The sequence below is a fragment of the Polypterus senegalus genome, chromosome 1 (assembly GCF_016835505.1).
Source record: "Polypterus senegalus isolate Bchr_013 chromosome 1, ASM1683550v1, whole genome shotgun sequence".
NCBI lineage: Eukaryota > Metazoa > Chordata > Cladistia > Polypteriformes > Polypteridae > Polypterus > Polypterus senegalus.
In genome coordinates, this window is record NC_053154.1 from 294,071,966 (window position 1) to 294,090,164 (window position 18,199).

General features: G+C 38.1%; 1 protein-coding gene across 1 annotated transcript in view; it reads right to left on the minus strand.

Annotated features, from left to right (window-relative positions):
• Positions 1 to 18,199, minus strand: part of sorcs3 (sortilin related VPS10 domain containing receptor 3) — a 1,218,933-nt gene that overhangs the window by 77,053 nt on the left and 1,123,681 nt on the right. The window contains exon 22 of the mRNA XM_039776558.1: positions 6,449 to 6,561. Within this exon, the coding sequence (XP_039632492.1) occupies positions 6,449 to 6,561 (113 nt within the window). The remainder of the gene's footprint in view (positions 1 to 6,448; positions 6,562 to 18,199) is intronic.

Sequence of the window (18,199 nt, forward strand, 5' to 3'; positions counted from 1 at the left end):
GAGGTATCTAAAGAAACAATGCAAGAGGGGTGATTTTAAGACAGCCGCTTCTGCAGTAGACTGTAATTCCTCGCCTTGCTCTTTAGAAAACTGGCACCAGCAGATATTGTGCGTCAGGAGTGTCTGAAATGAATTATAATAAAAGAAGAACAAATTGACAGGCATATGTGTAGGAGAGATTATATTTTAAACACCCTAACGTATTTGGTCACACAAGTATATGTAGTCATTACCACCTTTATTATTATAATTGCTGCTGAAAGATCATTTAATGACAGAGCAGTGAGACCCCAGCAGCAGACTGGAGACTGGCTGCTAATTAAAGCCTCGCCATTCTCTTAGAGTCCTGAAAGGCTTGTGGAACTTGAAAATAGATTATTGGTGCGCTTGGCAGAGACCATTAATAAAAATTCCCCAGCTTTCTGCAGAGTGTTGCCTATAGAATGAAGTTTAGATGCACTTTTCTGAAGCTGTACACAACAGCGAAATGGAATATTACATCAAAAACTAAAGGTTTCACCTCCACACTGCTTGCAATTTCTTTTACTTCATGGCAATGTGTGTTGTACTTCAAAAATGAATTCACAGATGACCAGAATTTTTTGTTCTTTCTATTGGAAAAGCAGGTTATAAAGCTTGATAGATGGAGAGTGTGCAGTGAAATGTTTAAAGAAAGTAAATATATAGCATTACTCTCTTTCTTTCTCTCTCTCTCTATATATGTATATATATATATATAAACTGTACTCCTGAGTATGACAAACAAATATACAGGCTTTATTTCTTTAGCAACACTATTCCAAGTATAAGTACAAGCATTACAACCATATAATATAATTACTCTAAGATACACTTTTGCAATTGGCACACAGTTGTTTAAATAATTGACTCAGGGTTACACATCAGGCTAGTCATGGACTTAGAAATCTTGAAATTTCTTTCTTTCTTTTTTTCTTTCTTTTTCTTTCTTTCTTTCTTTCTTTCTTTCTTTCTTTCTTTAGTTCAGTATCTCTGCCAATGTGCAGTTCATTTTTATTAAATTCACTTTTTCTAATTTTGTGCTCTGCAGTGGACTGGCCTCATCTTCCTGGCTGCTTCCTACCTTGCGTCCAGTTCTGCCAGGATACTCCCTGGTTCCCCAATTACCTTAACTGGAATAAATGAGTTTAACAATTTACTTCTGTGCTCTTTTTTCAGATCTATACTGTCAATAACTGGTTAAATGTTGGAGCCAGTCCTTAACAGGATGCCAGTCCATCACTGGGAACATTGTGAATACAGTAGTTTTGGGGGGATATTGGACACCTGATTAATCATTTGGATGTAAAAAATTCTGGAGTGTCCAGAAAAATACACTGTAAAAACATGTTATGGTGTTATAAATCATTTAGTGTCCATTATTGGGTTTGTGAGACAGCAACTCATGGGCTTAGTGTGATGGCAGTCAACTGCAAGCAATTCATAGGCTATTCAGGGCTAGAGGCTTGAATAGAATCTTTAGCGAGGAGAAGTTCATCCTATGATAAGCTTTGGAAGGAAAAAATGGCAGATGTTATAGGATCCTCATGTAGGTGGTAATGCTTATCTTGGTCTGTATGATACTAAAGAGTGGGATGGTGGATAGCAGAAAATGATGTAGATTACTAATACTGAGAGAAGTAATGTTGCAGGGGAACAGTGATTTACACTCAGAAACGTAAGCTTCTGCCTTCTGTGCTCTTACCTCACTAGACAAACAGTGCCAGATTATGGCTTGGTGGTGAATGAAAAGAAAATTACTCTTTAGTTTGACTTTGTAATCTGTTTTTACTTTACATACTTCCATTGGGAACTATCATTAGGAAACATTTATCTTCACTTGTATGTAGACGATGCTTTTATTTTAAACCAAATAATATTTCTCCAATGTTGCCTTTAATCAGTTGAGTCGGTGAGTTGAAGAAGTAGATAGAGAATTACAGAAAAAGCTGAAATGTTGGTCATTGGTAGGAATGATGCAGACAGCAACAACATTCTATCTCTTTTTAACTAATTTGGAATCATGAAGAGTTTTACTGAATTGGCCCGCAACATAGGCATTATCCTTGACACCAGTATGTCTTTTTCTATTTTAAAAATAATTGAAAATGAAGATGGTTTCTAAAAAATGGAGGATGCAGAGAAATCAATTCATGTATTTATTTCTAATAGAATTGAATTCTTTAATTCATTGTTCACTAGTGTTCAATTCATTCTTTATGCAGCTTTAATTTAATTCGCTTGCTGCTGCAAGAATCATTACAAGAACCATAAGTATGAACACATAACATAACAGTTAAGCTTGGGGCTGATTTCAAAATCCTCCTTCTTACATGTAAAGCCTTAAATCGTCAAGACCCAGCATAACCTGTCTGAATCTATCATTACTTACAAATCGGAGTGTGCACTAAAATTTTGCCTACTAAACATTCCAAGGTTTAATGAAATAACAGTGGGATCCTGAGCTTCCAATTACAGAGCACCAAAACAGTGGAACAATCTGCCTGCTTATATAAGAGATGGTGCTTCGGTCTTAGCTTTTAAATTCAGGCTGAAGATTTACTACTAGCAAACCCTGATTAGAGCTGCTGATTAGCTATGCATATTGCATCTCTGTTTATAAAAAACTAGTAATTTATACAAAAAGGAGCTGTGCCACCCATTTAAGATGGGTTAAAATCTAAGTAATCAACATAGACCTCACAATTGATGTCTGTAGTGCACAATGCAATGCATATGCCTCTGTTATAAGCCATTTGGCATGGGATTCGTAAAACCAGTGTTAATGTTTGTGATGCATCATCTATTGGAATGAAAAATGCAGTGCACCTTATAAAAATTATTGTGATGAGCCATTTTTTGGAATATTAGAGAAATAACAACCAGACAGACACACAGAGAATTGTCCATTTATGGCGAATATACAGTATGTAATACAATAATTATGAACCATTACTAAACCTCATATATTAATCATGGATATAGAAGTGACAAGATGGAGGAGAAGATGCCAACCAAATCAAAAGTGGATGGACTGTATGAAGGGTGACCTAAGAAAGAAAGGGGTATCAGGTGAAAGAGTGAAAAACTTACGAGAGTGTAGTAGGCTGGTTCAGTATAGCAACCTTATATGAAAGGGGGGAAGAAGCCTAACACTCCTCTAATCTATTTCTCTTCTGTATATCCTTCTGTAGCATTTGTAGCCACTACTCTACATCCCTGCTGCACACTACTATTGAATTGGGGAATTAGGGTTGATGGCCAGTTGATGTCACTCTCCAGGACCGTGACTGTATTAGACTTTATCTGTTAAAACTGACTATGAACCCCCAGAGGTTTATTTTCTCCAGGGATGCTGTCAAGAGTTCAACACTTATTTAATTTATGTTAATCAATTTCAGCCTACTTTGTTTTCCTATCTGTTTAGACAATTATGTGTATTTATGTGGGTACTCATTAGACAAACAGTAAGTTGTAAAGTTTGTGTCTTTGTAGCTACGTCTGTACTCATCACAGCACTCGTCACCTATAACCAGTGAAGAGTTGTATGCAAAAATAAAATGAATACTGAATTGACTCATGGAAAATATTTATCTGGATGATGAAATAGCCATTTGAACACTGCTCACACAGAGTGTCTAAGGCTACGTTCATATTACAAGCCTCATTACTCATTTCCAATTTTTTGCCCTGATTGGATTTGCCAAAATTGACAGTTCACATTCATAAGTAGAAGTGACTTGTATCTAACTGTAATGTTAACTCATCTAACCTCTAAAATGTCACACAGAATCAATAATACATTTGTGCACGAGTCCACTGTGTCCCCAGCAACAAAACACAACCTATTTGTAAGATGACTTATGCATGGTATCAATCTATATATATAATTCACTAAGGCAAGACACCCATGGAAAGCACGTCGGAAGGGGCGTGGATTCACTAAGCCGCCGACAAGTAAGACACCTATGGCGCACACAGGGAGGAGCCACACCCACCAACTCCAAGACCATTGGATACAACGACAACTCGCAGAGCCACGCCCACCAACTCGGACGCGACGACACAGAAAGAACGGCGTCATTTATATTCGTCTGTCGTAGAGGCCTCATGTACCTCCAAGCCACCTTGACTGTTCATAGAGGCATGTTTCTCGCGGAGGTGAGTCGCCATATGCAGCGTGTAAAACAGTTTGCGATGGGTATCCTATGGGATCCTTAAAACAATCCTTTACAACTGAGGTTAAAACACAATGAAGTAAGCAGTCTTTAAAAACCAAGTTTTCGGTTACGACGCACGACCGCGTGCACCATAGCAAACTGTTTTACACGCTACATACAGCAATTTGCATCCACGACAAACATGCGTCTTCTTCACTAATGGACAATTATGTTGCTCTCTCCAGAGTTCCATCTTTTCATTCACTTTCTGTTGTATCCTCAAACCCTCCCTTTTTAGACAACTGTGTCTTTCCAGAAGTGTTCAACCATCAATAAATAATTATGCAGCGTTTGTTATGCCGCGGGTTCACTATTGTGTTGTATTTTGCTCTCTCCAGAGTTCCATCTTTTCATTCACTTACTGTTGTATTCTCACACCAACCCGTTTTAGGCAACCGTGTCTTTCCAGAAGTGTTTAGCATTCAATAAGTACTTATGCATGAGATTGAGCGTGTGTCTACCCGGCGCAGAGAAGCGTGGGTAAGCCGTTGAACCCCATTTGGGCTGCAAACCGTGGAATTCCCACTAAGTGCGACTCATACGCTCCCACTGGTTGCGCCCCTACCCTTTGTGCACACCCCCCTCCCTCCTCGCTACTACCGTGGTCGGGTGTCTTGGTGGATTATATATAGAAAAGCAGCCAAAACCGCACAGTGCAATGAGACGTCTACGTGAGTCACAGGTGCATCTGGACTGTGTAAAGATGACAACGACTCAAGAGACAAGTTGGAGGTGGGCACATAAGCGGGCAGTGCATAATGAACGAGATATCAGCAGATTAGCATGACGGAGGGAGCTGAATGGACGTCCTTCTCCTCTCCTCCCGTTCCACACTGAGCGCCGTGCACCCCCATCCCTCCGTCTGGCAGGAGAAGGCGTGATGACGGTCCGCCAGTTTTCAGTCACGGATGATTGTGTGTTGGTTCGTTCCGTGCATTGTTACAATGTTGCTTTTCTTGCTGATTTATTACATTACCAATTTTTCAAATGTTAATTTTCTCCCTGTGCTTAAAAACCATTAAAAAACCGGCCTGATTATGAGGCGTATGGTACGCCGCGGGTTGGCTAGTACCAAAATAATAAGCACTCTAGTAGCTAGTGTATGTGTCGCAATTTGCTCTAAATGGCCCGACTAGTTTGTCAGCTGTACATGAGATTGGGTCACGGAGGCAAAAAAATACAGCCAGACAGCTAGCTTTTGCCATTTTCAAAGTTATCTTTGGCACTATTGCACCAAGAGATGAGTGGGTACAAGGAACACACCAGTAATGGTGGAACCATGATTGTTATCACACCTGTAGCTTGCTTCTATTGTTGCTGGCTGATGTTGGCAGAGCTCAGCCAATGCGTATAGGCAAAATAGCACACAAATTTTAATATAACCAATTCTCACACATGTCTAATGGCCATGAATCGCATACGTACAGTATCCAATATAGGACCATATATGAAAGTGACTGATTCGAAAAGATTAGATTTCTGTTTCCACACGGCCCTGAAAATATCAGATCTGTGTCACATTTTTGCAAAAAATCAGATCTGAGTCGGCCTGGTAATGAGAACACAACTGAAATGTGTTTGAGCCATGAAAGAGGCTGTTTTGTGCTATGCTGGTCAGGAGAACAAGGTGGTATGGGTTTTATGTCCAGATCGTATTATCTGTATATGAGGTGATTTTCTGCTTAAGATTCTCACATCTTAATTGGCTTTCTTCATAACTAATTTAATATATATTTCATAGTACCACGGTAAAATTACAGCATTCAGCCAAAAATGGAACACTAATATGGGGTCCCGATAACCATGAGGTATTTTGCACATTATGGTCAAACAACAATGTACTGATTGTCACTTTAGAGTCAGTATTATGTAAGTTTTTGGGACAGAAAACTAGGCTACTGGAGAAAAGACAAGACAAAATCAAGAGAACATCTTGATACCATTTGGAATCTAAGCTGTGATGAGGTAATATACTTACTTTCTTTACAACTCTTGACTAGTGTTATACATTAAGAAAAGTCTTAATAATGAAAACATAAAAATAGATTTTATTCTAAGATGCTACTTTTTAAGTATCAGTAGCAATCACCACCATGTATGGTTTACATATGTCATATTTTTAGTAAGCAGCCAATAAAAGGAAAACAAAATAGTTAATTCCAAAGATTTTTGGTTAATCGATATTTATAGCGATAAAGAAGTACTCTTACCTGTACCAAAGCTGCTTTAATCACTCTGCTGACATCCTGCCTCCATTCTGGGATATCAGGGTTGTATTCATCAAGGTTTGGAGAAAACGACAGCAGTAAGGATTTGAAGAATTCTACAAAAAACAACATAAAAATATATGTATAATTTTTAAACATTTAACACTACTAAATCCATCTTTTAACTTATTTCATAGTCATTTTATTTCTAGCTCTGCTATACCTACTTCATAAATATCTTTAAACAATGTTTTGCTCTTATTAGTAAACCAGTAATAGCGCACTGCATGATAACGTGCAGTGAATACACTTGACTTGAGTATTCCTAGTTTTCATCCTCTTTCTCTGTACGTTTAGCATTCGTTTTTCACATTAAATGTGATTAAGTTAGTGTGGGTGCTGCAATTACTTAGTACATTTTCTTTAATTTTTCACTTAAGCTGGCATTTAAGTCTTTAATCTGCCTTAAGAATGATTTAATATATAAAGTGGTAAGGGAAGTGATGGCGAAGGTGGTAGGTAATGAGAACGATGCTCATATGCATGCGCTGCATGACCACCCTGCTGGCCGCTGCCGAGAGTTGATTCTACAATCAAATAACAATAAAAATAAAAAGAAGAATAACCTTGGAGGTCAATCATCAACCCGCAAGCAGATAGTAGACGTCATGTAGTATATGTACCAAATTTCAGGTCAATAGTTCAAATGGTTTGCGAGCTTCAGGTGATTTAAAATCCTGGACAGACAAACCAACAGCCACGATAGCGTATTATATAAGAAGATATATAATTATAGTTATCTCTATCAATTTGTAGAACATGTTGTGTCACGTAAGCCACTGCCTTGCACCCGAGAGAAGATGCTGAGCTCAAAGGCTTCAAGAAAACCAACTTTTTTCTACTCAAAACAGGAAAAGTCAGGGTATTTATTCAAACGGATACTACCACTTCAATGCACACAGACTCAACAAACAAGCAGGTGCAGGGCCAGGTCAGTGGCTGGATTAGAATATTACCCATATCAACCATCGGGTGACAGACACGTTATGTGGGGAGGCTGAGAACTTGCCATTACTTAGGTTGTGCCGTGAACCTGATGCGATGGACAAGCAATCCTCGACAGACGCTTAAACCACTTTTTCGGCATGCGGCACGGTTTTAAAAAAGCTCAAAAATCTCACAATGTAAAGTACTGCATCAAAAAGAAATAAACACCATGTGCAGTCTCATAAGAAGTGGTCCTGTGCAGGCTAATGTGGGGTACTAGGCTGTATGAGGCATGGGACTCCAGATGTGCACTGGGCAATGATGCCATTGCAAAAGAAATGAAGTTGCAACCAGTGAGCAAAACGTAAGTGTAAGTTTAAGACACTAAAGAGCAAATGACCCAGCAGCGGTCAAGAGTGCTGAACTCTCTACTTACAGTGAAAGAGAAGCCACTGGAGTTGGCAGAATACTTGCTGGCTGACTGACAGACATACATACAATTCCAAGTACACTCTTAAAAATAATGATTCTTTAATGGCACATTATGGTTCTGTACTTGGTTGTATGGTTCCTGATAGAGCCATTGCTCTACAAAGAATCATTTAATTCTAGGAAGGGATCTTTGCATAGGAAGCTGATTCTTTGTGCTTTGAAAAATAATCCTAATATGTGAGGAAAAAAATGAAATCATTAATGTAGAGTATGCTGCAGTACACTAACAGATTAAAAAAACCTGTGTTACTGGACGTATGTAGCAAGAGTCCTGTTCAGATCATGACCCATTGGTATTTCACAAATCTATTGCCATCTAGTCATGGTTATTTATTGTAGCAGGTCTAAGTCAAATAAAGAGTCTTTCGGGAATTTTCATGTTGATGACTTTTGGGAACCAAAGATATTTCCCCTATGGCATCACTCTAAACAACCACTCTTAATTTTTAAGAGTGTCCACCTAAAACGCCCAATGTTCACACTGGGCAAGGCTGAAGGGAGACCATTCTCTGCCCTTCACCTTTTTAGGTGTCAACATAAGGGCCTCAGATTTTAAAGCAAGCAATCCAGAGGCTGTCTGAGACTTGTGGGTGAAGTCTTATTGGCAAGAGAGGCCAAAGTCATGTGCCAGAGACAGAGAGCTAGATAGTGACAAGGTGGAATGCTCACGCAGTGGTGACAAGTTTGAAAATTTGGAGAGCTTAACACTAGAATCCCTGAAGCCTACAAAAAAACTTATAATCCCAGCCCACCTTAAATTCCTTCACACCTCTCCATTAGCGTCTTTTGTTTTGTAAATGTGTCGATCAGCACAAGCAGCAGGCAGCCTCCTATCCCATCACCCCCTAACCAAACACCGACTCACCTCAAGTCACAGAGAAGTTTCTCAGAGTTAAAGTCTGTTTATCTGGTTGTGTGGTGCATGGAATCGTAACGGGTAAATAATATATATCGTCATTATCGTCATTTGGAATACATACATTTCATGTGCGTTCCGTGTCTACAACGATCTGAGTAAATTACAGGATGAAATGAGAGGCAGGATTTGTTGAACACATAACTAAAAAAGAAATGTTTTTCATATTTAAGTAATACTTGACAAAATTTAGTCATGAAATGTATGATGTGTGAAGACTGTAGTCCAAATATCAAATAAACACTTTCACAAAAGGTACAAGTATGACAAAACAAGTGTGCTTTTATTCAAGAATATAACTGCAGAAAAAGAACTTACGTTAGGGTTAGCATTGACATGATCACTTGGGTGGTGCAGCGGTAAGAACTACTGACTCATAATCAAGACCTTCCCTCCCACGTCTGTATTGAGTAGTAAGCTGCTCTTATTGTTACTATTATAAAATAAAAACATACATTTGATTTGAGTCTGTAACAGCTGGTGTTCATTTATGGTATTTGTAAATGTCAGTGTTTTTTTTTTTTATTCCGTTTTATTCTCTCAGCCGCGTTCACGCTCCCCCTGATCTGACACTGCTGTTTTCAAATAAAGACATGCTATAACAGAGGTGAACTCCGATGTGGATGAGGGTCATACATTGAAGAAAGAGAACAGAAGCCCACCCTGCAAGAAACGCCCATTCTCATATAAGAACAACACAGCTGCATCAGGCGTTGTAAGCTGAAGGGCTGATTGCACCCTCAGAGGACACAGACACCCCTGGAAAAACCCCTAAAACAGCTGACAGTCTACCTTCACATTGCTCCTTACCATCCTTACCTTACTTGCGCTATAACGCATGATAAACCTCCTTACCTTACTTGCGCTATAATGTGTGATAAACCTCTAGTGCGGTACTCTGCTTACTTAAAAACCTTGTACAGCGCCTGTTAGCTTTGGAATTGATTGTTTTGCTTTTTCTCTCTCTCTCAGAAATTTCCTGCTCCTGTGAAGAAGAAGATACGTTTGCATACCTTTAATTGAGAGACGGAACTGTCATCTCTGTCAAGGAGCATGTTTAAAATCTTTAAAAGAGACAAATGTTTGTTTGCAGTGTTTGAATAAAATTCTTCCTGTCTCTATGACCTCCTGTGTTTCTGTGCAAATCTGTGACCCAAGCGTGACAGCGTAAAGGCGAAAGATGGCACCGTTTGGATGCAGCAAGAGGTTGGGTGTCGTCCTGCCAGTGAATCTGCCACATGCATGTCCTTCAATGAAACAGAGTGCAACAGGAGCTTCCACTTGCAGCCAAAGTCATTTCAGTACACATATAGTTTGTCAACATGCCCATGTCGATCAAACAGAGGAAGCTCTGCAGTCTACTTTGACTTTATGCTGAAGGAAGATAAGTAAATGAATCAAGGTAAATAACATTCGATCTGGCTTTTATATAAATAACATATAAATGTTTTTCATATAAAGACCATCACAAAACATAATCACAAACGGAATTATTCAGGAAAAGATCCCAGTCGCCACACAGGGAAAAGACTTTCCAAGACTAACTTCATAAAGCTTATGAAACCATTTCTGGACAAAGGCAGAACCATAACAACAGGAGCATATATAACTCTCAAGCAAAATTTTTAAATCCTAACACGGCCTGTGAAGAGGAACACCACATCTACATCTCAGTGGGAAGATAAAAATGTATTACTAAATCTGCAGTAGTCAGCAAAACCTATGCCAGACATGGTGGATAGTAGTCTTATCAATCCAGGCCTCTTGAAAAACAAAATATCAATAATTGGGTAATAAATAATAATTTCCAGGCAAACGGTGAATGAAAACATTAAATAACAGACAGAAGAAATGGGTTATATCCAGATACTGACAAAACAATAATAAAATATTTATCTTTGCTGTGATACATCTTTCACACAAGTTCTTTTCCGAAAGCACCTTTTCAGAATATTATTCTACTCAAACTTTCACAATACTCTTTTGAGGTAAGGCTATTATATCAAGTTTCTACGCATCTTTCCTGAAAACACATTTTTTGGTTTGAAGAAAAATTTTGTACTTCAAATATACAAACTGTGAGGCTTTTAAATATTTTATAATTTATCTGAAATTCAAGCATAAAACAATCTTGCTGCAGAAAACCTAAACTACCACACACCACTTAAAGAGGCTCTCTCCATGCTTGTACATTTTGTGTGTCAGATTTTAAAAACCACTCTTTGAACAAAAACAACCTTGAATAAGTGGAAACCAGCACTACTATATAGTGGACTTTCAAGTAAAATGATGATGTGCACAGATTTATCCTTAATCATATTCAAGGGCACAAAAGGGGAGGGGAAGCAAACATTAAACAGCTCCAGTATTAATAAAATGATTTATCATCACTGAACCAGCTGCTGGGCTGGTAATTAAACAGAGTTTTTTATGTTGGAAACTATCTGCCAAACCAGAGTCACACAGAAAAAAACAAACTTTTTATTACATTTATTATTGAAACTTTCATCAGCTCTTTATTCATTCAAATAAAAGTTTAAAATCTACAAACTGATTTAGAGAAATTGAATGTAATACTATAGATAGACACCATAGACAGACAGATTTATTATTTGTAGTACTTAATCCAACTCTTCCACCTGACAAACACTTCCACTGACATCACTGAACTTTTACAATGAATAATTCTCAAAATAAAAATGGATTATCTGCATAAATGTACTACAGATTAAGCAGATGTGATTCAGCAGTTTTGATATTCTTAACCTAAACACATTCAAACAAATGCTTTGTTATTGTGTTAACTTTAAAACAATGTATTCAGTTCAGCTCAGTTCAATTCAATTTATTTTAATATTATATCTTTCTCAGAAGACAGTCAGAGTGTGCATAGACAGAATCAAAATATAGTAAAGTACAAAAAATGCAATATTTAAATAAATATATATACAGGAAATTCACACATTAATTTAAGCACAGAGTCAAGTTTACTGTCACATGTACACAATACAATGAAATTCCTATTTGCATGTTTCCTCAGTACAGTTCATAAAAATGCAAAACAAAATAGATAGATAGATAGATAGATAGATAGATAGATAGATAGATAGATAGATAGATAGATAGATAGATAGATAGATAGATAGATAGATAGATAGATAGATAGATAGATGAAGGGTGCGACAGAGTAACTAATGGCTTTTCAGTACCCTCTTTTAGAATGAAGGAAGACCCACTGGAAGCCCTGTGACCTAACATCTAGGAGAATTCTCCGCTTCTTCCATTTGTATGGCCATATGTGCCTAAACCAAAAATCGGCATTCACTTTAAATCCAGCTACCGAAGAGGTCAGACCTCCAAGCAAAATAAGCTTAACCTGACAAAGATTCACCTGAAAGGCTTATACAGTATGTGGTGCTTTGGCACATTATTCTTTCATTTTCTTATTGGATACCTTTTCCATGTCTCAATTTTATTCACTGTATATAGTATATAGTATATAGTATATAGTAAATATATACTATAATATATATATAGTATATATTGCAAGCAATGTTTGTCTGAGAACCCCTTTCTGGCTCTGACGAGGTAAGCAATACCACCCCAGGATGAGAGAGATGCTGACACTAACATTAGAGGAAAGATTGATCCCGCAGCCCCCACCCCCAGAAACTCTGCCCCATGCGGTCCTCAGAATATAGCAATGGCTCATTCCTGGAAGGTGGCTTCAGATGCTAATCTAACAAGCAAGGAGGATGGTGCCGGGCAGTGAGCACAGGGCCCATTAGAGGATTTTGGGCACTCAGGCCACCCTCTTGAAGTCTTTTTCTGATTGTTTGGTCAAAGACATTCACACCAGTGGCCTGCTGGAGGTCATTTTATAGGACTCTGGCAGTGCTCATCCTGTTCCTCCTTGTCCAAAGGAGCAGATACCGGTCCTGCTGATTGCTTAAGGACCTTCTATGGCCCTGTCCAGGTCTCCTAGAGTAACTGCCTGTCTCTTAGATTCTCCTCCGTCCTTAAGATTGTGCTGGGAGACATATTAACCTTCTTCTGGCAATGGCACATATTAATGTGCCATCCTGGAGAAGTTGGACTACCTGTGCAACTCTGTAGGGTCCAGGTATCGCCTCATGCTACAAGTAGCGACACTGACTGTAGCCAAATGCAAAACTAGTGAAAAAACAGTCAGAAAAGATGAGGAGGGAAAAATGTCAGTGGCCTCCACCTGTTAAACCATTCCTGTTTTGGGGGCCGTCTCATTGTTGCCCCTCTAGTGCACCTGTTGTTAATTTCATTAACACCGAAGCAAGTGAAACTGATTAACAACCCCCTCTGCTACTTAACTGACCGGATCAATATCCCAGACGTTTCATGGACTTGATGCTATACTCTGATTAAAAAGTGCTCCTTTAATTTTTTGAGCAGCTTATATATATATATATATATATATATATATATATATATATATATATATATATATATATATATATATATATATATATATATATATATATATACTTGACTGAGGTAAGCGAGAGGGAGAGTTATCACTAATGGTATTGTCTCTTACTTCATCAGCATTAAGAAGACAACCAGTGAGGGCACCCAACCCCAACCACGATGCCCATAGCAGGCCTTGGCCCTTCCAGTCATGACACCATAAAATGGGGTGACCCCAGAAACTGGCATCTTATTCAAGACCATGCAATTCAAGGTCAAGCTATAACATAAGAGACTCTGTGCAAGATACAACACTATTTTGTTTGTGCCTCCAGCTTTACTACTTTTTTGCTTTTTTCTTTTATCATAATTAAATGGAGTTACTGTGGTTGGTACCCCAACAATTCTTCTGCTTTAATTTGGTTCCCTACCACCACTCACAATAAACACACATAGATCTATTCATTCTTACATGGGTATATACAGTTGTGATTTTCAATGGCTCTGTACCATTTGCCAGAAAGCAAAAATAAGAAAAGTGACAGTGCATTTTGGCTGAAGGCTTTAATTATCCTCTTTCCTTTTCTAACACAGTGTTTGCTGTATATGTCCTGAACAGAAGGCATCTGGGTGCTGGTAATGTTCTGCACCACTTTGAAGTTGTGTTTTTGCCATACAATCATTGCTGAACAAAGCGTACAGAAGAGGGCTCAACACACTAACCTATGGAGTGCATGAGTTGAGAGTCAGTATGGAGGATGTGATGCTGCCAATATTCAAATCATGAGGCCAGTTGGATAAGAAGTCCAGAATCTATTTGGAGGAATGGCACTGAGTCCTAATCGAGGCATTGGTGATCAGCTTTGATGGTACAACAACGTTAAATACTGAGCTGTAATCTATAAACAGGAATCTGCCATAACAGTTTGTATTATCCAGATGTGCTAAGTTGGTGAGTGCAAGAGATGTGGAATTCTCTGTGGACCAGCTATAATGTATGTATGTATGTGAATTTCCCCTTGGGATTAATAAAGTATCTATCTATCTATCTATCTATCTATCTATCTATCTATCTATCTATCTATCTATCTATCTATCTATCTATCTATCTATCTATCTATCTATCTATCTATGATATGCAATATGGGGGTGATCATGACAATCTGGAATAATCTCTTTAATACATTCCAGCATCAATTTTTTAAAGCACTTGACTAGAGTTAGTGCCACAGGAGTTAGTGCCATCGGTCTGTATTCATTTGGACAATCCACTTTTGTTTTCTTGGGCAAAGGAATAGTTGTTGCCCTTCTGAAGCAGGCAAACACAACTGATTCTCTTAATGAAAAATTAAAAATGTCAGTGAAGACGTTAGCTAATTGGTCACTAGGTGTTTTTAAAACGTGCCCAAAAAATTCATTTGGACCAGATGCCTTGTGGACATGAACTCATTTAAAAGTAACCGTTACATCGTATATAGAAACGGACAATAATAATAATAATAATAATAATTCTTTACATTCATAGAGCACTCTCCATGCGGGGAGCAGCCAGGATGTGAACCCATGATCTCCTTACTGCAAGGCAGCAGTGCTACCACTGTGCCATCAGTGTGGATGAATCAGGCAATCAAATGGCATGATGCTTGCTGTCATGGTCAAAATAGAAACCAATAAATTGGTCTGGAACGTGAAAGGAAGATGATATTTGATTAAGTTATACTTTGTAGTCCATAAGTATCACTATTCCTTGCCAAAGATTGTGCGGCTCTTTGGTTAGTCTGGGTCTAGTTTGCTCCAGTACCAACCGGTTTGAGTTCTTTTCTGACTGTGTACCTGCATATCTTGTACATTTCCCTGTCACTGTTTTGAAATGCATTGCTACATGTTATCAAACAAATTCTTGATATCAGTGGTGATCCAAAATTTCTTTTTAGGAAATATGTAGACTGTTTTTGTAGCTTTGCTGTCATCTGTGCATTTTATGACGAGTCTTTAAACATGTCGCAAGTTACACAATCAAAGCAATCCTGCAGCTTTTTCTCTCTTTCTTTAGTCCAGCACTGAATCATTTTCTAGCTGGCTCATCACATTTCAGTCTGTTTTTGTAAGCTTGCAGTAGAAGTACTAATAGATGATCAGATTGTCAGTGATATGAGTAGCAGGCATGTAGGCAACTTTTATTGAGGTGTAGCAGCAATCCAGAATATTAGCACCCTTTGTGGTACAGGTGACATGCTCCTGATATGTAGGGTGAGTGTTCACTAAATTTGATTTGTTGAAGTCACCCCCATCAAAAAGGAATCCCTCATTGTGAAAAAATTAGTATTTTGTGATAATGCCGATTGTTCAGTGCATTGCTAATGTTGGCTTGTAACAAATGCAAAAGATCTTTGAAATTTACTGATCTGAAACACAGTGGCTCAGAGGTTAGGGTGATTGTCATGTAGTTTCAAGGTAGTGGGTATGAATTTTAGTCCAGTTATTGTATGTGGATATTTACTCTACAATTTTTCACCAGATTATGGAGGACTGAAAATGGACGAATCTACTTAAAATACTGAAATTACGAAACTCACTGTATATCAAGTAAAATAAAAGAAATTCAGGTAAGTTAAGAAATGACCTGTAGACTGAAGAAAGGAAAACAAAAAGTGTAGTTGCCAAGTTTCCTGGAGAGGGCAATCATCTAAAGGACCCATATTACTTTGAGAAAAGCAAAACTAAAGTCTCACTGACGTAGGTAGGGCAACTAATTGTGCAGTGTAATTGTCACAAGGAAATTACATACTTTAAATATGTCATAGTAGGACATATTTATATATCATATTTTGAGGGTCACAGAAAGCACACTTTCTTTCAATAATCAATGGAATTTATCCACACTTACAATCTTGAAGTTGCTTAATCCAGTTTAAGGTTGCAATGGACCAGAGCCTATCCTAGCAGTAGTGGACAGAAGGCAGGTAACAACTCTAGACAGGGTTCCAGTTTATTGGAGGACCCCCACAACTAATTTTGCTCACAACAGAGGCAGTTTTTAGTCCCGAATTAAGCTAACCGGCATTTTTTCTGAGAATGTGGGAAGGAAAACAGGCAACAACCACTGTACCAGCCCATGAATGGAATAATGTTTATTTACTTTGGGATTTTGCATATACACGTACTTTTTTGATGCTCCAAAATTAGTTATTTTTTGTATTAAAAGTGCACATTGTCATTAAATGTTGCTTTGGACAACTTAACTTTTTTGGTATTTGAAAACCGTTGTTTATAGGAAGCAAGAAAAATACAATTATAGTTTAAGACAAAGAGTGTTGTACCGTGTTAGCTATTATGAATGTAGTGAGAAGTCAAGCAAAATGACACCTTTTATTGGCTAACTAGAAAGATTACAATGATTACAAAAAAATGATTCCATCACCTGAAGTGGGCTGGCGCCCTGCCTGGGATTTGTTTCCTGCCTTGTGCCCTTTGTTGGCTGGGATTGGCTCCAGCAGACCCCCATGACCCTGTAGTTCGCAAATAGTGGGTCGGATAATGGATGGATGAATGGATGATTACATCACTAGCTTAAGACAAATAAATCTTATCATTGAGAATTTTTGGTTACCATGAAATTTGTCCAATATAAGAATAAAGATAAAAGGGAGAATCAACACATTGTATCCATAGTTAACTGCCTCTAATCATGTGAGACGTTACTGATGCCCACATAATGAACATTAGAACACTAGAACAATCTAAATAAGAACAGGCCATTAAGCCCAACAAAACTTGTCAGTCCTATCCACTTAATTCTTCTAAAATTACATCAAGTCAAGATTTGAAAGTCCTTAAAGTCTTACTGTCTACCACACTACTTGGAAGCTTTTTCCAAGTGTCTATCATTCTTTGTGTAAAGAAAAACTTCAGAAAATTTACCCATAACAAGTTACCAACTGTGTCCCCGTGTTCTTGATGAACTCATTTTAAAATAACAGTCTCGATCCACTGTACTAATTCCCTTCATAATTTTAAACACTTCAGTTGTGTCACCTCTTAATCTTCTTTTGCTTGAACTGTAAAGTCTCAGCTCTTTTAATCTTTCCTAATAATTCAACCCCTGTAGCCTTGGACTCACCCTAGTCGCTCTTCTCTGGACCGTTTCTAGTGCTGCTATGTTCTTTTTGTAGCCTGGAGACCAAAGCTGCACACAGTACTCAAGATGAGGCCTCACCAGTGTGTTATAAAGCTTGAGCAGAACCTCCTTGGACTTGTACTCCACACATCGTGTTATATCACCTAACATTCTGTTAACCTTCTTAATGACTGATTAGCCTTCTTAATGGCTAAATGATTACAATCAATGATTACACATTTAGCCAGAGACTCTTGTCAAAAAGGAAGTGCAGCTTGAAAAGTGTGGCACGTGAAGAGGGAAGGGTCCCCTGGAAGAGGTGTGCTGACAATGACAGCACCCACTTGCCTTGCTAGTATAATAATTGATTCATCACCAGTGATTAGAAGAACACTTTTCACAAAATTGAATTTCTAGCAAAGCTCTGTGTTTCATGTTGCAAAAAAATATGAGAAACAAATGACATTTCTCTTTCAGCAAAATTTGTGCCATTGACACAAGAAAAAAAAAAAGCATTGGGGAATTATTGCCCATTTAGAGCTTAACCCCACCTCAGGGTAGAGACATCTTGTCCAGGGTGGATACTGACTTTCAGTTCCCTTCACAGATAAACATTTTTAATCATCCATTCTGCATACATAATGTATTCTTTTATAGAAGTGAGAAGAGCAGCAGGCTTTCCTTAAAGCATTGGACACAAGGAAAGAATGAATCCTGGAGGAGATGCTTATACATACGGCCACATAGTCGACTCTTAGCTAAGCATAATTACATTTTCTGCATGTGAAGAGACTGTACA